At 45.6% G+C, this 19669-nt stretch overlaps 3 protein-coding genes and 1 long non-coding RNA gene across 12 annotated transcripts; 3 read left to right on the top strand and 1 right to left on the bottom strand.

The window, feature by feature from the left end:
• Positions 1 to 190: 190 nt before the first annotated feature.
• LOC6615599 lies at positions 191 to 13549 on the top strand. Of its 9 annotated transcripts, XM_032715436.1 has the most exons (19): positions 200 to 295; positions 1189 to 1373; positions 2567 to 2626; positions 3090 to 3250; positions 3314 to 3625; positions 3851 to 4021; positions 4087 to 4178; positions 4368 to 4515; positions 4848 to 5297; positions 6651 to 6830; positions 7069 to 7215; positions 7296 to 7449; positions 7515 to 7672; positions 9399 to 9519; positions 12025 to 12096; positions 12217 to 12756; positions 12824 to 13087; positions 13147 to 13244; positions 13306 to 13549. In XM_032715436.1, the coding sequence occupies exons 2-19, from the start codon at positions 1313 to 1315 to the stop codon at positions 13486 to 13488; spliced, it is 3372 nt and encodes a 1123-aa protein (XP_032571327.1). In that variant the 5' UTR covers positions 200 to 295; positions 1189 to 1312; the 3' UTR covers positions 13489 to 13549. The 9 variants fall into 9 exon arrangements, 3 of the variants coding, with proteins under 3 accessions (XP_032571329.1, XP_032571327.1, XP_002039976.2); XR_004361397.1 differs by lacking the exons at positions 12217 to 12756; positions 12824 to 13087; positions 13147 to 13244; positions 13306 to 13549 and adding an exon at positions 10251 to 11754 and having other exon boundaries at positions 191 to 295; positions 12025 to 12078; XR_004361398.1 differs by lacking the exons at positions 12217 to 12756; positions 12824 to 13087; positions 13147 to 13244; positions 13306 to 13549 and adding an exon at positions 10251 to 11754 and having other exon boundaries at positions 191 to 295; positions 6651 to 6803; positions 12025 to 12078.
• Positions 5788 to 6644, bottom strand: LOC116800445. Its single transcript, XR_004361403.1, has 2 exons — positions 6254 to 6644; positions 5788 to 6185 (listed from the first exon to the last, which is right to left on the bottom strand). It is a non-coding gene; the product is annotated as an uncharacterized LOC116800445 (long non-coding RNA).
• A 707-nt stretch (positions 13550 to 14256) lies between the features above and the next one.
• On the top strand, positions 14257 to 16459 carry LOC6615603 (putative inorganic phosphate cotransporter). Its single transcript, XM_002039941.2, has 4 exons — positions 14257 to 14358; positions 14706 to 14842; positions 14901 to 15992; positions 16054 to 16459. The coding sequence occupies exons 1-4, from the start codon at positions 14337 to 14339 to the stop codon at positions 16294 to 16296; spliced, it is 1494 nt and encodes a 497-aa protein (XP_002039977.2). The 5' UTR covers positions 14257 to 14336; the 3' UTR covers positions 16297 to 16459.
• Positions 16460 to 16781: 322 nt separating this feature from the next.
• Positions 16782 to 19063, top strand: LOC6615604 (putative inorganic phosphate cotransporter). The gene is made up of 4 exons (XM_032717133.1): positions 16782 to 16854; positions 17475 to 17629; positions 17687 to 18760; positions 18816 to 19063. The coding sequence occupies exons 1-4, from the start codon at positions 16782 to 16784 to the stop codon at positions 19059 to 19061; spliced, it is 1548 nt and encodes a 515-aa protein (XP_032573024.1). The 3' UTR covers positions 19062 to 19063.
• Positions 19064 to 19669: the final 606 nt, after the last annotated feature.

Below are 19669 nucleotides of genomic sequence, written 5' to 3' on the forward strand. Positions count from 1 at the left end.
CCATCGGTAATATTTGTGTAGGTTCACTTTTTTTTAAGTTCGCATGCAAACGATGGCAGCAATTACCAATACTCGATACCAAAAAGGGTACCAGCAATCAGCCAAACATTCATACAGCACACAAAACACGAGTTTCGCTGGTGTGCGTGAAGGGAAAATTAGATAAAACACCTACGAAACGCTGAATATGCCACAGTCTGCAGGGAAAGCGCGCGCCGTGTAAATCGAATCGAAACGGAAACAAAGCCCCGAAAACGGTGGAAAAAGGAAAAGCGGAAAGCGTCGGAAAAGCGAAGTGTGTGTTTAGTGCAAAGCTGACTTGTGCTTTGGCCCACAGCAGGGTCAAGACACATCCTTCGGGACGCATCCTGTCGAGTTCAGTGTACCCAAGTGCAGTGCAGTCCATGAATAATGCAAAGATTATCAAAGATAGATCCTGACTGTTAAGTCGAAGATATATATAACTAGGCAATTAGTTTAAGACCCCGACTAATTGGCATTGACATTTTCATAGCCCGTTTGGGAAGTATTAAAATTTGGGTCAGCGTCTTCCCCATTTTTGGGGAGCAGGAGTGACGAAAAACCTTGAAAGCCACTCACGCAGCTCTCCGGGGAAACTGTGTCAAGTGGGTCTTAAAATTTTGACCACACGCAAGTGCGTAGGAGTAGAATTACTCATCCATTGGGAGCACGTGCTGTCTTTGCCTCAAGGACCTTTGGGCAGGACGCTCTGACCTGTGCCTCAATTCCATACAATGGGGCTAACTTTTTGATTGTGTCCATTTCCATTATATGGGCATTCGAATTGGAAAATCGATTCGCGGCTAATTGGTTTGTTTTCATCGCGGCTCTTTTTGGGCACTAGTCCTGCAGCAGGCAATGTCCTGGCAGAGTGCACAGCAAGTGGAGCGCATTAGAAGTCCTGGCCAATTGTAAAACAAATAAATAAACCATAAAACTCACATGTGAGCAACACAGGTTGTGTGCCACGATTTCCCCACCTTTTCCCGGACTTTCCATTCAATATTCACACACGCAAGGACCTCACCAGCTCCCCATTTGACCAGCTCACCGGCTGTCCAGCTGAGCAGGTGCAGTTGTCCACTCAGACGTCGTTGAACTCGACAGGACAGCGGTTCATCCTGTGCTCGGCCTGTGCCATTTTCAAAACAAGAGGTTTCTTTGCAGTGCCAAGTGAATACATTTAATCCATGAATCACGACTGGGACGATGTGCAGAGTCGCGGACTCTAGTGATTCCCCAGCCGAAATTAAATAATAAATTCCCAAGGAGGATTGCAAAAAACACAAACATGCCTCCCAAGAGACGAAGGAGATTCCAGGGACTCTACTACCATTCATCGCCGCCCAAAGGTGAGTGTGCAGTGAATACATTTACATATTCATATGCGTCCATGCTAATTGAGGGAAATTGTGGTGACAACACGCCAAGCCGAAGGCGATGAGAAGTTTCTGTAGTTTTTGTGGCCAAAATTTGCATATTGCGTGCCGTTGAGGGTGTCAGCTCAACAAGTTACAATGCCACGGGATCCTGTGCGGTTGATTGCCACATTAAGTGGCAACCACTAATGCGCCATTTCCGTGGCACTTTCGAGCAGTTTTTATTGCCACTCAAACCGCGTGTGTGTGTGCGTTGGTATGTGGGCCTGGGAAATGGAATGGAAATTTAATGATTCACCGCGGCCAACAAATTCACATGTCACTGCTGGAAAGGTAGTAGAACAATTCCTCAAGGTGTCCGACCAAAAATAGTCGGAGTAGAAGACCTTGACACATCAATTATGTGGGTGAAAAGGCCAACAAGTATAAGGTAATTTTCCGGCTAACAATTTTCCGAGCAAGACAAAGCATTTTCATGGAAAATCCTGAAAGTATTCTTTTTTAAATTGCTTTGAATTCACGGAGGGACTAAGGTATTTCCACGACTAAGAGAATTTTTCACGAGTAAACCAAAAAGTATGCTACAACAATTGCAGCGAATTTTCTCACGAAAATCTAGTCAGAGATAATGAAAAGACCTTGGCGCAAAGGCTACAAAATAAAGGAAAATAGAATTGGAAAATTCCTGAAGAAAAACTAAACTGTAGTATCGAAATTGTTTGGAATTCTTCCCCAAGGAATGCTAATCAAGTTTGAATCAGACAAATGGAAATTCTATTTTCACATATTTGCTTAGCTGGAACTCTAATGAAAATGTTGACTTTTCGCTTTATATAAGCCAAACAAACACACACACACTTTGGGTTATTTATTCATGTCAGAAGTTGGAAGTGCGCGAACAGGACGCAATTATTCCTCCTTGCGACCCTTTGCTTTTGACCGCAGCAACAGAGACCCGAATTCAACACCTTTCGACCTGGCCAAGAATTAGTTTGCCAACGTGGCTCAAGCTGGCCAGACGCAAAAAGTACAAACAGGTTAGAAAGCAATCAGAAGAAAGTAGTCAACGGAGTGTAGCGTCACTACAATTGTCACACTCACAATTTAATACCTTTTGGAGAGTCAAGCAATCGAATCTAAAGCCAGGATGTCTAATACCTTTGCAGTGATGCCCATGAATGGACAGGCGGGTGGGCAAAATGGACGCAAGCGTCGGGACAACGAAGGTGCGTATTTGAATGGACTTCGATGGCGGTGCATTTCGATTTCCGCATCCAGGTGTTCGATTTCCACGATTGCTCCACTAAATCATTCAGCGGGTGCGCGATCTAATATGCTGATACGACGACCTGCGGGGCGTTACCCACTTTTGCACTGCGAAAAAGTTTGGCGCCGACCTTGGGGCATTTCAAGTTGGCGAAAACTTTTCGCCGGCGGAAATTGTCTCAAGTTTCCACTAATGCCACTTTAAGCGAGCCGCAGTCGGAGTCACAAACCTGAACACTCATTGCATTTATTTTCGTTTTAATTTAGTTTTCAGTTCTTTTTCGGCTTCTTGGCTGCTTTTTCGGCAAATTGCATGCAAGCACGAACGAGGGCGAAAATGAATTGGAAATCGCAATCGGGTCGCGGGGGTGGGGCTGCGAAAATTAATTTCCACGTTTTCAATTTCCATTTCTCGACTAATAGATTTCTCGGTGAAGTTATCCACCATCAGGATCTGGATTCACGAGAAGGACATCGGCAAGTTGACGCGTATTTTGTGGGGGGGCCAGGGCAATCGCCTGTGCCAACAGGCCAGCAACAATGGTCGAGTAAAGCGCTTCCTGGCCGCCGTTCCCCATGTCATGGTGAGGAAGTCATCCGCGTAACCTTCGGCTCATGTTTCACTTCACTCATGATCCTCCGCACAGAATGCCATCAAGGATCTGCACCAGGCGGTCATCGACAACAATCTGGAGACCGTGCAGGCGCAGCTGGAGCCACCGGTGCCCAGTGCGGTGGTCACCTGCAAGGACGGCAATGGCTTGAACATCATCCACAAGGCCGCCGGACTGGGCCACACCAAGCTGCTGGAGTACCTGGTGGGCATTTGGCCCGAGGGCGCCCATGAGACGGACATTACCGGAAAAACGCCGCTCCACTGGGCCGCCAGTGCCAAGAACAACATGCGATGCTACACCCTGCTCACCCAAGCAGGCTGCGACGAGGAGGCCGTAGATTATGTGAGTTTCTGGAAAGGTTCCCTTGATTTGGTAGTAGATTCCTGTAAATATATCCTAGTTATCCTGGTAAATCTGAAAGGAAGGTTTGATCCTTTTTGACTTCTCGGTAATAGCCGTAATTTGGTTTTGACATATACAATATCCACTGAATATAGCTTAAGCGTGGGTGCAGATGTTGCTTTGTGGTCGGTCGGCAATTAAAATGATTCATTGGGGCAATTTCAGAAAATGAAGACCCCCTCATACTATCGCCACAAGCCGCACGAAATCGAGCGCGCCTTCCTGGTTTATGTGCCGGATGCACCTCGCGTCTCCCCCGACAGCGCCACCGATTGGGAGGCCTTGTGCGATGAGGGTGGAGTGGACAACGGAGCGGGAGACGATGCCAGCTCCAAGGTGAGTGGGTGTCTCTTTGCCATGAGTAACCCATTTCCACCTGCTCCTTCTGCTTTCGCCACTAGAAACTGGACATCAAGGTGCCGCCGTCTGTGAATGGCCGCAAATCGCTGGACGATAGCCTTGAGAACTCCTCGGAGCTGGACACCAACGACGGGTAAGTGGGTGGATGGCTGAATGGGTGGCTAGGTGCTTGGTTGGTGGGTCTTAGACCCCAAGATTAGGCTTACGCTTGCCTGCCTTTTGCTGGCAAAATGCTGCGCTGGCCTTTTGATTTGTGTTTGTGGTGTGTGTTTTGTATGGGGCATGGCTTTGAGAGAGAATTTTTTGCATTTTGAAACCGCAGTACGAGTGCCAATGAGAATGACGATCTGTCCAAGGCGGATGCGGAGCCGGAAGCGGAAGTCGCCTCGCCATTGCAGCGCCGACCGGAAACGCCGGCCACCTTCAACACGATCAATGGTGAAGGCGATGGCGAAGACAGCGAGGTCGAGGTAAGTCACCCCGCCTCCTTCCTTATAATTTTTCATATTTTTCGTATCGCTTTCGATGGTTAGCGGCTTGCTTGCACACTTTGAGAATGGCTTTCGGTGTTAGCAACTTAATTAATTAGCTTTTTTGGGGGCTGGAGACACTGTGAAAGTAAGCCATTGTCGGCTCCCGCCTTTTCCCTCCACTATTCTCTCGCCGTCGGCACTTGCGCTTTTTGTTTAGAGCCCAGATAAACCATTTCCTGCTGTACATATAGGCTGAGATCGAAGGACCGTAGAGCGAAACTGTTGAATCACTTCGAAAGCAATCAGTCGACAATTGTTTACTTTTACAGAATATTCGAAGAGCTGTAAGCGCGGATGGAGGCGGAGAGGCAGAGGAAAACGGAGTTGGGCAGGACGAAGGAGGCGGAGGAGATGCGGTAATTGTGGAGAATGGCGTAGATCACGAGGAGGCTCCGGAGGAGGATCAGCCAACGGAGCCCGAAGACGTGGGACAACCCGAGGAGCCTGCTACTGAGAGTGAGCTTGATGGAAACAAAAAGACTGAAGTGGAGCCAGAGGAGCCGGTGGAACAGGTGGAGCAGGTGGAGCAGGTGGAGCAGGTGGAGCAGGTGGAGCAGGTGGTGCAGGCGGAGCAGGTGGAGCATGAGGCCTATGAGGAGCAGGAGACAGTGGATGAGCCGGAGAGCAACGCTGAGGATGAAGCGGATCCGGAAGTGGCCACCATGTCCGTAGAAGAAAGGGAACCAGAGTCGGAGAACGATAACGATGACGACGATGAGGTACAGATGGGCGTGCTCTAAGTGTCCTCAAACGTTTTGTAGTTTATTCACGTTTGTTGTGTGTGCCGTTTGCTCAACCCATTTACCCCTCTTCAATGTGAACCTAAAATGAAACGCAAAAAACTCAAAAAAAAAAAAAACAGAATTTGAAAAGTAATATACCAATCTGCTGCAGCCAGGCACTCAAATTCCATTCATTCCAATTTGTTTTACCACTGCAAGAGCCACAGCAACAGCAACAACTTCAGCCGCAACCCAATCAGCAGCAAAATGCGAAACTTTAGCAATCAACTTCAACAAAAGCCCGCTTAGATAATGAAATACCCGAAACCGAAGCAACAATTCTTGATATATCTCTATACATATACATATATATATTTTGTAAAGCAAGTGTTATGTTCTCTTCTTTCCAATAACAATATATCTAGCCGTAGGCATTATAGTAACAGTAACCAATTAAAAATGGAAAGCAAAACCTGCAACTTGTGTCTTTTGTTTATCGTTTTTCTATTGCACCCGAGACCTGCCCAACAATCCGTGTGTTTGTTTCCATTTCCGTTTCCGCATCCGCATCCGTTGTTTCCCTTTCAGTTTCACTTCAGTGTGTTATTGCCTTAGATCGAATCAATGCCAGTGTCTGCCCCCAATTTGTGCTTATCGATTGCCTGAAATCAGCAGCTGTTTACCCACAGATAGACTTTATAATAATGCACTCATTCAGACCGAAATAGTACATATGTGCAGGCCAAGTCGGTCGTTTTCACTTTCGAACGGCCGACATTTCGACTGGGAGATGGAGAATCGGACGGAGACTCTGAGGTTGAGTCGGGTGCGGAGTCGGTTCTCAACTGTCAGAGGCATCCAGTTGTTGGTGGATCCGAATGGGAACTGAACATGCAAACGTCAAAAGAGTTGCAGGCATTAGATATGTGATATGTGATATATGGAAAATATACCTTATATATATAATCGTTGCATTCCCTCGAGTTAGTGGCGGGAGGTTCTTATGGCAGCTATAATGACTATTTCCAGCTGCATTTCAATAAAGACGGGGAAACGTGGCGTGTGCGTGATATTGCGTATACGCTACGTGGACTCTGAAACAAGTTAATTTGGATTGCTCGGTCTGATTGAAGGGCTTAAATTGCATAATTGTTCGAATATTCCTAACTATAGGTAGACATTTAATGGGCTCAGAACTGGCATTGTCACCTGTAGCAGCACTTAGTCCTTGTAAAAATTAACGTATCCTGTTCAATGTTTTTATGTCTCTTCGCACTTTGTAGCCTTGTCCAAGTCACTGTCACAACCATATAAACAAGAAATCTTAAGTGGTGAAATAACTTTAAACAGGATGTAATAGCTTCGGACAGCAAAGGAAGCAATCCACGGGAGGGTCAGCAACCAGGAGGCAGAGCACAGCCACCGGAGGACAACGGCAATGAGTCCCTCACATCAGCAATGGCCATTGAGGGCTTCGTGCACGGTGCACCCGAGGATTATACAGTTCAGTCTCAAACTGCAGTTGATGAAGTATACAATGCTATCCCTTATCTTTCTATCTGTCTATCTATCGTCCTTTGTTGCTGGCTCACCAGGCTTCTTTTGGGTTCGCACCTAAGTCACTCATAAAGCAAACCATCGAGTTCTTTATATACCCAGAACCATTTCCAGTCCATCACCCTTAGCGCTTTCAATGATGCACTTTGTTGTCTTGGCGAGACAATCGTGTTCATCCTCTTATTGGACACCTGCTTACTGTTTTCCGTAGGATGAGCGCATTAAGCGCATTGTGGAGTCCGGAGACTTGGAGCAGCTGGCCGAGATTGTGCTGAATGGCGAGGGCGGCAGCTTGGTGGGCCTGAAGTCGCCAGAACCGGAAATACAGGCCTTTCTCAACAACGTGCCCAGCTATATGGTAAGCGAGCCGAAAGGTTCCTTTCGAAAAGGAAGGAAGGCGCACTAATTACGCCTTGCATCATGTTTTCACCCTGGCAGGAGAAAATACATCGCGTGCACGACGCGGCACGTGACGGAGGTTTGCTGGCACTGCAGCAGGCTCTGGATCGCCGGAAGTTTGCCATTGCAAAGAACGACATATCGCCTAACGGCTCCACGCCCTTGCACGTGGCCGTCCTCTTTGGCCATACGGGTAAGTCGCGTCCACTCCGCCCGGATTCTATTTATATGATTGGTTCACCCCTATTCCCGACTCAGACATCGTTCGGTACTTGGCGTCCCGCTTTCCGGAGACCATGACAATTACGGATAATGACGGACGCACGCCGCTTCATTACGCAGCCACAATTAAGGACAACGGTCATTTCTACAACATGCTCCTGCAATTGGGCGCCAATCCCAAGTCACTGGACAAGGTAAGTTAAAATGATGAGGGGTGCTTGTGTAAGAGTATGTGACACCAATGACACTAGAATAACAAGATGCGTAACGGCCATACATTCGTTTGGCACTATGCAGCCACTTTTTTGGTGAAGGCCAAATTTGCTCTCTTTCCGCTCGCTCACGCTGAGAGCATAAGAAATCTAAAAATAGAATTTGCTTGCTTGTGTGAGTAAAAACAAGAGACGAGAACGCGTATATGTGTGCGTGTTGTGCTAGAAGACGATTTTCGGGCCAAAATCAATTCTGATCGAAGAAACGAATTTACATATTTGGAGTTGTGGCCAATTTCGTAGCAATATGATGAAATAAAATAAAAATTCCCTGACTATTATAATTTTAAAGTTTTTTAAATTCGTTTGTTAAAATCGCCGCTCGAATACCGCTTACATATTTATAATTATGTTGAAAATTTATGTTGAAAAAAATACTTTTATTTGTGCACTAATGCTCAACAATTTCATTATTTATTATTATTTCATTTAATTTCATAAAAAAATAATAATTTTATTAATAAATAATAAAAATAATAATATTTCATAATAATATTTCATAAAAAATAATAATACGTAGTAGAAAATAAAAATTAATAAAATAAATAAAAATATGAAAACAGTTCGTTGCAAAAGTCATATCGTCAGGCACGAAGTGCGGACACAAGCACTCAACAATCATTGCCTTATTAATTTTTCTCACGCCGCAAGCTGAATACCCTAATGACAAGTATTCTAATATAAAGTCATTTTCGAAATTCATTTTGTGATGTACATAGATTCGGTTATTACTATTTCTAAGCTTTATTTAAATATTAATAACGTTAAGGCAATGCAAAACAAGAATTTTTCGCATGGTGCCAATTGATAAAAAATAATATAGATTTAAAGTCAATGAACTTCTACGGTGAAGGGCATATTTAGTAAAATTTACAATGCATGAGCACACGTATACACACATACAGTTGTCTGCTATCACTGTATGCGTTGAAAAGAGCAGTTTGCTGTAGCGCTCTCCGCTCTTTCTCTCTCGAACAAAAACTCGAGAGAGCCTGGAGCCACCTCTAGAGCCAAGGCCAAAAAATCGCGTGCCAAAAATTTGTATGGCGTTACGCATCTTGTTATTCTAGTGTCTTTGGTGACACAAACAATGGTGCTGCAGGAATTACTTTAATTGCGCTTGTCTAAGAATTTTAAATCGTATAATTTGATTTTTGTGGCAAGCAGTCCTATAATGCCTATAATCACTGGGAATTTGTGTAAAATATAGATTTTATCTGAGACTCCTCCTATTATTTTGGTAGTATTCTAAAGTTAGCTTAAATTCTTATATTAATATTTTCCATGAGAGTGCTAATTACCCAATTAATTCAATAGAGTCCCCAAATTACGCTAATAATAAATAACGTTAAAAATATAATACAATACCTTAGAAGCAAGAAAAACAACAACGTTCAGTTTCAAGTTTACTGGGAACAAGTGCTGCTGTATTCGGCCAATAGCATTAGAAATGTCAAATGAAAATTGTTTTAAAATTGCTGCCCACTGCCACAACCGAAATCGAAAGTGGGCCAAGGCCCAACTGATTGGCCCTCTTGACTTTCAAATGTCTGCAGCAGTGGGAATCAATATGCCATACATAAGGGATTAGGCCGATGTAAATAATGAACGGAGTTTGATTTAAAATTCAATAACCAAACACACGCAGCTGGGCCACTCGGCCGAGTTTTACCTGGACAAGGACAAGGCGAAAAACATTCTCAAATACACCGAGCTGCTGAATATTTTCGGTGCGGAGGAACTGGAGAACCAGTTGCTCAATGACCAGGGTAAGGACACCGGGGGCCGTGAGCCACAGGCAGCTGTTCCAGCGCTCCAACTTGACCGTTCACCAGGCACCACCAACCACATCAAGTCCAGCACCCACCCACCCATGCCACCCGCTCCAGATAGCGCTATGCCATGCCGCTTTGCTTTGCCCGTGGCTTTAGTGACGTTTTGTTTTCACACTCGCTTTCGCTGCCCACACACGAACACACACGCACACCGAGGGTAAACCGAAATAATTAAATACATTTGTTTGCCAAGTCAAACAGTCGGAGTGGGAGTGGGAGGGAGTGAGAGTGGACGGGGGAATCGGGGACTATAAACTGCGGCCCAGGGGCTAACCGAACTCGGCGCGAGCTTTGGCCAAGTCAGTCATCGATTTTCGGTCGCACCGTGCACACACTGCGTATACGTGTTGGATATCCGTGTTCGGTTGCCCGTTTGAAATGGAGGGAAATCGCAATGAATTTTTCAACGAAATCATTGGCAATATTGATGAAATATTTGGTATGTAGGCAAAACGCACCATCTCGCCCAGCACCAGCGCCTTTTTTCTTGATCACCACCCCGGCAATCCTTTCATCCGTATCCGTCATGGTCTCGGTGTTCGTATATGCATCTGTGTCTCTGTCTACACTTTGGTGTGTTACTGTTTGTGTGTGTGTTGATTGATAACCGTCCAACCCAAAACAAATAAATTATCATCTATGCTGCTCCGGATAACCATGAGCAGTTCCCGACGATCTGCACAGTGCCCGGCGGGAGCTGCAGGATGGCGAGATCTCAAGGACCTTGGAGCGCTGCTTTAGCGTCATTTCGGAATCGGGTAAATTGCTGAGCGGCACTACGGCATCGGCTCTGTCCCATCGAAAGCCACTGAGTGCATCCTCGCTGCAACTTTCGGTGACCAGCTATCTGAGTAGATTCCTCAAGCGTGGTGTCTACGACAAGATCAAGCGCCGGCAGACCCGACTCGATCACAATCTCTTCGATGTCCTGTGGCCAGCGATGCGTAAAACATCAAAGGAGCGCCACTTGGAGGAGGACATCAACTGCGGGATTATAGCACCAGACTTTGATGTGTTTGTGGTGTTCCAAGAGTTCCTGGTGCCGTTGCTTAAGGACATGCATTGCCTGAGCATTGATGCTGATTTCAAACCGCAGCCTCGACTGGCCTATTTTCCCATGGACAATGGGGAAAGGCTCAACACGGCGGCTTTCGTCTTCGACGATGAGTCGCTGCTGGTCACCCGCTGTTTGGTGGAAGTCTCCAGGAATCTGGATCAGTTGGAGCTACCCCTGAACCTTACCATTGGCCAATTGGAGCAAGCGGAACGCCTGATGATGAGTAAGATATTTACCACACACTTTGCGGATGCCATTGGCGAAACGGATTCGGGAAACTATTACACCATGACCGAACTCTTGGAACCCGACTCGGAGGTGACGATGATGCTCAGTAGCCTCGGTCTGATGATTCCTCTCTTAGATACCAAGGATCTGGTGCAGGCTGCCGAGTCCACAGCCTTCAATGGAGCTCTTTGGCCATATGGCAGGGGTGTCTTTGTCAATTCAGCTAACAATTTGGCTGTGTGGCTGAATTGCCAGGAGCACTTGAGGATAATCTCCACGAGCAGCAGCAAAGAGCCAGCGGATATGGGAGCTGCTTACACGAGAGTGGGGAGAGCCATAACCTACCTGGAAACCCAACTGCATTTCAAGGAGAGCTACCTCCTGGGTTACCTCCAGTCCAGGCCCAGTTACTTGGGCACCGGACTCAAGATGACCACCATAGTGAAGCTAACCAATCTGATGAAGGAGATGGACAACCTGCGGCACTTGTGCTCGGTGCGGGGATTGAGTATGGTGACCAATCGGCTTTCAAAACTCACCGTGCGCCTGGTCAATATGCAGAGCATGGGCGTGGTGGAGTACGTCCTTTTCCAGGACTACTGCACTGCTGTCACCAATATCCTGTCGCTAGAGAAAGACATGTCGCTGACGAACTCCAAGCACATAGCCACCATGCTGGTAAAGATCTTCAAGCGCAAGAAGAACAGCATCGTGGATCGCAACTAGAAGAAAGCACTAGATTCCAGCTCAATGTACATTCCAAATAAAACAATACCTCCGCACATTAAATCCCTAATACATATGCTAAATTTGACTGATACCTGCCACGAGCCCTCATCTCAAATCTCCTCCGCTTTCGCTGCGTTTAAGGTTAATCCGCAATCGTAAGTTCCGCTTTGAGTTACACCTACATAGTCGTATCCGTATCCGTGTCTTGCCCGAAGACTGTGAACTTGTCACGATTACAATATGATTTGCAAAGTCTCTTGAGTTCAACCATCGGCATCCTCATCTTCGTTTGTTTACTCCCCTTCCGCCCAAAAAATGCTCCCCTCTCGCTTTGTGTACATAGATTACTGGGACTCGATCCACTGAGTGTGACTGAAGATATCCTGGGCCATTGGAGTGACTAATTAAGCTTGTTTTCCACACAGGTCAGGCGCAGCCAGTGAGCTTTCAGGCCAATCCAATCTTCAAGACGGAGCAGGGAAAATACCTGGCTGATTGTAAGTATTTAGGAAATGCAGTGGTTTGTCTAAAACCAATTTAAAGTTTAGTTCAGCTTATCTATTAAGTAGTTAATAAAAAAGGATCATCACTTGATCATAACTCTTTCTCGCAATCAGCTCTCGCAGATCCTTTGATCAAGGCCCTCACTGAAATAGCCAACAAGAGACCCAGAGATCCCGTTGCCTATCTGACCAACTACCTGCAGCACTTCATGGGCGACCGCAAGCCAATGACCGAGGTCCAAGTTCACTCGGGGAGCAGCAAAGCCAGTACCAGTTCCACCTCCACCCTGGCATTGGCCAAGTCGAATGCCAGCTCGAACCAAAGATTGGGCAACACCCGCAACAGTCCTGGTCCCACCAATGCCGATCTCATCGAGTTGGATGCTCGATCCGTAGCCGAGGAGGAGGATGCGGAAGGAGCTCTGGCTGTGCAGCACATGGAGGAGCGGGATGAGCACGGCCAAAGTATGCTCCACTTCGCATGTGCCCGCTCCCATCGGAGGGGAGCTCTCTACACTCTGATTGAGGAGTCGGGTATTGACATCACCTACCGGGATGAGCTATATCGAACTGCTAGGGATGTCTCGCTCCAAGCGAATCAACCGAACAATGCGGCCGAGATCGATCGATATGTCATGGCTCAGGCAGTTATTGGTAGGCTACACCAAACATTATCCTTCCTCTTAACTAACTGCGTATAAACCATTCTTTCCCAAACCAGGCGACGTCGAACCTTTCGAACAACTCGCTCTACAAGGCTACGATCACATCCTGGACATTGAAGACGAAAATGGTCAGTCTATAATAGATGTGGTGCAGTCCCGACAGAACGCTGCTCTTGGAGAGTTCCTGGCCAACCTTAGGGGATTGGAGGAAACTCGCGAAGAGCTGCATCAAATGATCAGGGAAAACAACATGGAACGAGTGGTTGAGTTGACCAATGTTGCCAATGCCAAGTGGTTGATAAGAACCAAGAATTATTATGGTAAGATTGGACTTTTAAAGTTAGAAAGATTTTCTTGAACTTATCCCAATAAACATCAGGTCGAACCGCCCTGCACATAGCTGTGCTGAAGGAGTCCGAGGAAATGGTTCAGCACATGGTGAAAATCAGTCCCGAAGCCTTGAAAATCCCAGATAACGTAAGAGCCCTTACCTAAACGAATGCCTTAACTTTAGTATCTAAGCCTGGTCAATTTCCAGTTGGAACGCACTGTTCTGCATTACGCCATGGGCACCAATGCGCTGGAGAGTGTAAGTCGGATACTGATTCAGAACGGGGCCAAGCGAACAGCCAAGGATCTCAAAGGACGACAGCCGAGCTATTACTTCATCAACAAAGCGGACATACTACGCCTGCAGGAGGAGGAGGAGGAGAGCCGTTGAGAGATCGGATTAAGCAATATGTATAGTATAGATCAATAAAGTACAAGTATATAGAAATCGGCTTGTAAGTCGCTTGTACTCTGTAAAAGTTATAGCTGAACCAGTCTGCTTGGCACTATGCAGATTGGGATTTCCGGGCATGTTCGACGGCAGATATTGAAATATTCACAATATACATAGGCGCTATCCGTTGAAGATCAAATGTGTGGAAAGGTTTCCGATAAGGTGCTTGTTCATGGCGCCCACGCTGAATGGAACACTTTCGCTATCAGTCGAGGTGCTTCACACTTTATTATCTGATTCCATGGGGGGAAGGGGTTGAATGTCTGGGCCACTAGTCTGAAGGATCCCACGGGCAAGCATGATCCAGATAATTGGCATTGCCATTGGTTGACGATAAGATATAATTCAAGCCTCGGCCACTGAAGAGGCTCAACTGATAACGCGCCACTGACTGACAACAGTCGGCTCTTGGAAATCAATGACGTCTTCAAAGTTCTGTGACTGCTTGGAGGGGCCCTTCCCTTTTCATGCGTATAGCATCCGGATTTCAAGCGCTGTACCACCCACCACCCACCGACTGACACTATCAGTGGCCCATAACCCGTACCGCTATCGTCATTCCAATTAAAAATAGTGCTTTCATTGTTGCCCTCTTCCTTATCAATATCGTATTTGCAAAGTGCCCTGATTTGGTGTCCATTAAACGGGTATCACTTGAGAACTGACGGCGGGTTCGATTAGCTCACCAATGAAATGGGAGGTGTTAACCGAGCTGGCTGCAGGTTAGGAATTGAGTTTAATTTCGATCTCTAGCGGGTGCGGTTGAATATAAGCAGTGCGCGGATATGACGGCGGAAACGAATACGGGTTAGTGAAGGATCCTTTTGGATCCTTAAAGAAAGAAACTTGAAGCGGCTTTTTTGTTATTTTACTTCTATCACAATCCTACTTTAAATTGCTTATTTATTATGAAACAAATATTTTTAAGCACTTAAGCTATTTATAAAATCTTTTAAGTGCTTTATCAGATCATAAAGTCTTTGATTTAAGTGGTTTCTGAGCAGGTGGACTACTTTCCCCAGACAAATATATGGAGGAAGTGAAAAACAAAACAGCAGACCGATAAGGATTGTTTTGGACAAAGAAGTTCAGTAGTGGGGAGTTCCAGGCCCACTTATATATGTTACTTATGCGATTTATTTCTGCCTTAATAGGTCCGATGATCGGCCAACGTCATTTGCAGACCTTCCTCCTCTTTTTGTCGATTGTGGTTAACTATATGGCCAAGTTTAATGCTGGAGTTGCGGTTGTGGCAATGACGAATGCGGAGAATACTAACCCAAACTTTCCAGTAAGTTTGAAGCGGTACCTTCCGAAATCTCCTAACTTCATTTCGTTAATTTTTCTAGGAGTACGATTGGAACGAAATGGAGCGATCGTACATCCTGTCCAGCTTCTTTTGGGGCTACATACTGACACAGTTCATGGGCGGATGGCTGTGCCGGCGCTATGGTGCAAGGATAACGATGTTTGTGTCCACTATTGGGTCAGCCCTGCTGGTTGTGCTGATCCCATGGTGTGTTTCCTGGGGCGGGTGGCAAGCGTATTGTGGCATTCGCATGTCCATGGGTCTGTTCCAGGGCTTCCTGTTCCCCTGCATTCACGCCCACCTGGCGAACTGGTGTCCTGTGAAGGAGCGAAACCGGCTGGGAGCCTTGGCCAACACGGGTATTGATTGCGGCACCTTGGTGGCCATGTTTGCGAGTGGATTATTGGCAGCCTCGAGCATCGGCTGGCCCGGCATCTTCTACGTCTCCTGCGGTGTGGGCGTTTTATGGTGCATCGTCTGGTGGATTTTCGGAGCCAACCAACCCAGGGAATCCAAGTTCATTGGCGAAGCGGAACTAAACTACATTGAGACTTCGATCAACTCCAGTCGCAAGGCGGAGGAGGCAGAGCTAAAGGCCACTGGACCCATTCCTGTGCCGTGGAAGGCAATTTGGACATCAGTGCCCTTCTGGTCCTTGATGGTCACTAGGTGCTGTCAGTCCTGGGGATATTCCACGCTCCAGACCGAAATGCCAGCTTACATGAACGGTGTCCTTTTGACGGACATGAAGAGCAATGCTCTTTACTCTGCCCTACCATATTTAACCTCCTGGGTTATGGCCTTTGTCTACCTACTCATCGCGGATATCCTGCTGACCAGAGGCATCATGTCCATCACTGGCATTCGCAAGAGTGTGAATTCGATAGCGTTCTTTGTGCCCGCTGCAGCTCTGATCGGAGTAAGTTTCTTGGACAGTACCCAGAAGACCCTGGCCGTTGTGCTGATGTGCGCCAATGTGGGAATCAACGCTGGTTCCACCATTGGTAGTACCATAAACACCATCGACTTATCACCCAATCACGCTGGCATCCTTATGGGAATTGTTAATACTGCGTCTAACATTGTGCCCATTTTGACGCCTCTTCTTGTGGGAATCATCGTCAAGGATGATGTGAGTATAAATGCAGATCCCCCACAAAGCAAATAATTAAACTGAATCTTTTCGTCAACAGCACAATCGAGAGCAGTGGCAAATTGTGTTCATTATATCCGCCATCATCTTCTGTGTGGGCAACATTGTCTACTTAGCTTTTGGTCAGATGGTTAATCAGCCCTGGGACGCACCCGACTTTATGGATAAGCAACGATCCTCCAATCTTCAAGAGGTGGGACATTCCAACGCTCTGGAAGCACAGCGAAGTGAGAAAGTGGAGGAAGCGAAGCGCAATGAAAGTGAGGCTATCAAGGATAACTGAGCAGCAAGGACGAAATTTGATGTCATAGGATAACTAATTATTCTGTACCTCGAAATCACCCAGGAATTTTAGTCACGGCTGGTCCGAAATAGTTTTAAATAAGTCAATTGTGTTCCCAATGAGTACTTTAAGGTGTCAATATATATATACGTAAATAATCCCATGACCTTGTCGATTTACCTTTCGGAAACAGGCCCATTAAGGCATCATGTCAACTGTTTATCAATGAACACTGATTACTATAAGAACTTCGGAGTACTGATCGTAAATAAGCGATTGACGTGTGTGTTATGGAAAAATAAGATCGATCGCTTCTCCAATTAATTTGACATGTGTTTCAACTACCATTGAAGTTTCAACTAACTTGATGTCTGATAAGGGGCAAGGCGTATCAAGTGTTCTGTTGATAAGTACGTGGGAATATTGTTGCCAGTGAAAGTATAGCACAATAGAATTATGTCCTTTGAGTTGGCTAGCTTCTCAGAATGGACGCTGGGCTTTCCCAGATGCCACAGCTACAGATATCACCTAATCAAGCTAACGCCCACATTGAGCTAGGTTAGTTTTTCACAAGATTATAACGTTGATTATGAGTTGTTGATTAGTGTGTGTTGAATTAAATATATCAACGGGTGGTAGTGGATTTCGTCTATCTACAAATTTGATTCACTAATCATGGACTAAGAAATGGCATTCCTACTTTTGCCATGATCTTAATCGCGTGCCACATTCTCTTAAGAATCCGCATGAACTCTTTGTGTTAATACGCACGCGTTTGAGCTTTATCACAGGATAATCAGCCTGATTAGCCAGAAGTTGATAAACAACTCGTACGATTGAAATCGAGGTAGGGTGCGGTTGACTCGAGTTCAATTCCATTCTATTCTGCCATTTCGGAGGCAGAAGCTCCATTTTCCATGAACACTACAAGGATGACAGCTGAAATAAATAAAGGTATGGCAAAAATATATTCTTTTGGATTCGGGTAAGTTCATGATTTTCATTTTTCTTTTAACGGTCGCTTAATGTAAACTGTTCGAAGTAAAATATGGACTTTAATCGGTAGTACTTGGGGGAGGTCCATTAATAAACCAAACCTTTGACCCCTTGGCAAACAGGGAGCCCCATGTGATTTATTTAACTTTTCTGTTGACTACTTGGAACCAAAAGCTAACGAGTTTTCCTAATAACTGCAGGACCCCTACTGGGAATGCGACACGTTCAAACCCTGTTGATTTTCTTCAACATCACGTGCTTGTACATCGGTCGACTGAATGTGGGAGTATCCGTAGTGGCGATGACGAATGCCGAGTCTACTAATCCGGATTTTCCAGTAAGAGTTTTAATACACTCTTCAGTCAATCATCACTTTCATCACTTTATTTCTCAGGAATACGATTGGACTTTGACCCAGAAGTCGTACATATTATCCAGCTTCTTTTGGGGATACATCATCACCCAGTTCCTGGGCGGATATTTGTGCAAGCGGTATGGAGTTAAGAGTGTCATGCTCTGGGGCTCCTTAGCATCGGGTATCTTCAGTGCTTTGACCCCGCTTTTCATCGGATTTGGTGGATGGCAAGCCTACTGCGGCATTCGAGTCCTGATGGGATGTGCCCAGGGCCTGATCTTTCCCTGCATCCATCAGCACTTGGCCAGATGGTCACCGCCCGCGGAAAGGAATCGCCTGGGAGCCCTCAGTCACACTGGAATTGAGTGTGGCAACGTGTGTGCCATGTTCTTCAGTGGAATGATAGCCAAAAGTGCCATTGGCTGGCCAGGAATATCGTATGTCTCTGCAGGATTAGCCTTCGCCTGGTGTGCGTTTTGGTTCGTTTTCGCTGCTGACAATGCAGCGGAATCTCGTTACATAACCCAAGAAGAACTGCACTATATCGAATCGTCACTGACGCACAATGAAAACTATCATAAAACCGTCATACCTGTTCCCTGGATGGCAATATGGACCTCGGCACCGTTTTTTGCTCTTATGGTTGCGCGTTGCTGCGAGACCTGGGGTCTGAGCACCCTGCAGGCCCAGATCCCAACGTATATGAACGGGGTTCTGGACATGGACATGAAAAGCAATGCATTCTTTTCGGCGTTACCATTTCTGGCCATGTGGATTATGTCGTATGTGTACCTGATAACCGCCGATGCTCTGCTCGCCGGAAACAGGCTGAGTTTAACGGCCCTCAGAAAAACCTTCAACTCGTTGGCCTTCTGGATTCCTTGTGCCACTTTGATTGGAATCGGATTTCTGGATCAGGATCAAAAGAACCTGGCCATCGCTTCGATGACCATCAGCGTAGGTTTCAACAGTGGAGCAACCATCGGAAGCTCCTTGAACACTATAGATCTATCCCCGAATCATGCGAGTATTCTTATGGGTATTGTCAACACGGCTGCGAATGTAGTGCCTATAGTAACCCCTTTGGTAGTTGGAGTTATTGTTCATGAAGACGTAAGTTTAGACTGTTATTGTTTTTAATAAAGTAATCATACTATTTTTCTTTCAGAAAAACCGTGCTGAGTGGCAGATAGTGTTTATTATTGCGGCAGTAATTTTCTTTATCGGAAACTGTGTGTTCCTGTTTTATGGAACGGCTGTTTCACAACCCTGGGATGCTGAAGATTACCTCACAGTAATGGTACCAGAGCTAGCTATATCTCCTTGTATCCATGAAGCTGGTAAAGGTATTGATGGACCTTCGGAAAAGATCGACAGCATTTACGCATCCAGTAAGCATAGGAACTATTTATAATAACAAAACAATCAAAAACATTAAATTGTTATTATTAAATTAAATAAGATATAAGATCTAAGTCAGTAAAGTTCGTTTCTTTATTAAACGTATAAGTAAAAATGTGTGTTTGAATTAAAATGCTTCAGCGATATGTCCTTATCAAAAGTCGGCAGAAATTACCAAAGGTGTGGCCATAAATCACTCCAATTATGGTATGATAGGAACTACTCTTGATAATACCAATAGATTTGGAAACGCCACACGTCCAGGCACTGCTGTCCTAAACAACCTCGTTTAACAGTAGAAAAGGAACTACAGGTAAGGCGTCAAGAGGAATGATTAAAGGTCCACAACCTTGGCTACTTTCTTGACTAAGTAACCTGATGGCCGAAATCCACACCTATCCGGACTTCTCGTTATGGCCATAAAAAAGCAATGCATTCTTTTTGGCGCTAACATTTTAGGCCATGTTGCTTATGTGGCATCTATATTTTACCGAATCGTGCCAGAATCCTTACGAGGATTGTGGAAATGGATATTTTTATAATGATTTTTTGATTGATTTACAACATCCGAACTAATAACACATTAACTCGTTTGTAAAGGTACAACCTTTTTTTAATGAC

This window comes from Drosophila sechellia, chromosome 2R (genome assembly GCF_004382195.2).
Source record: "Drosophila sechellia strain sech25 chromosome 2R, ASM438219v1, whole genome shotgun sequence".
Classification (NCBI taxonomy): domain Eukaryota; kingdom Metazoa; phylum Arthropoda; class Insecta; order Diptera; family Drosophilidae; genus Drosophila; species Drosophila sechellia.

Excerpts from the sequence above, each read along its gene's own strand:
- LOC6615599 (XM_032715436.1), top strand. The coding sequence starts at position 1,313 with ATGCCTCCCAAGAGACGAAGGAGATTCCAGGGACTCTACTACCATTCA. Across the intron at positions 4,516-4,847 it reads GCGAAGACAGCGAGGTCGAG|AATATTCGAAGAGCTGTAAG; the intron begins GTAAGTCACCCC and ends TTACTTTTACAG. Across the intron at positions 9,520-12,024 it reads CCAGTTGCTCAATGACCAGG|GTCAGGCGCAGCCAGTGAGC; the intron begins GTAAGGACACCG and ends TTTTCCACACAG.
- LOC6615603 (XM_002039941.2), top strand. The coding sequence starts at position 14,337 with ATGACGGCGGAAACGAATACGG. Across the intron at positions 14,359-14,705 it reads GACGGCGGAAACGAATACGG|GTCCGATGATCGGCCAACGT; the intron begins GTTAGTGAAGGA and ends CTGCCTTAATAG. Across the intron at positions 15,993-16,053 it reads GAATCATCGTCAAGGATGAT|CACAATCGAGAGCAGTGGCA; the intron begins GTGAGTATAAAT and ends TTTCGTCAACAG.
- LOC6615604 (XM_032717133.1), top strand. The coding sequence starts at position 16,782 with ATGGACGCTGGGCTTTCCCAGATGCCACAGCTACAGATATCACCTAAT. Across the intron at positions 17,630-17,686 it reads CTACTAATCCGGATTTTCCA|GAATACGATTGGACTTTGAC; the intron begins GTAAGAGTTTTA and ends TTTATTTCTCAG. Across the intron at positions 18,761-18,815 it reads GAGTTATTGTTCATGAAGAC|AAAAACCGTGCTGAGTGGCA; the intron begins GTAAGTTTAGAC and ends TTTTTCTTTCAG.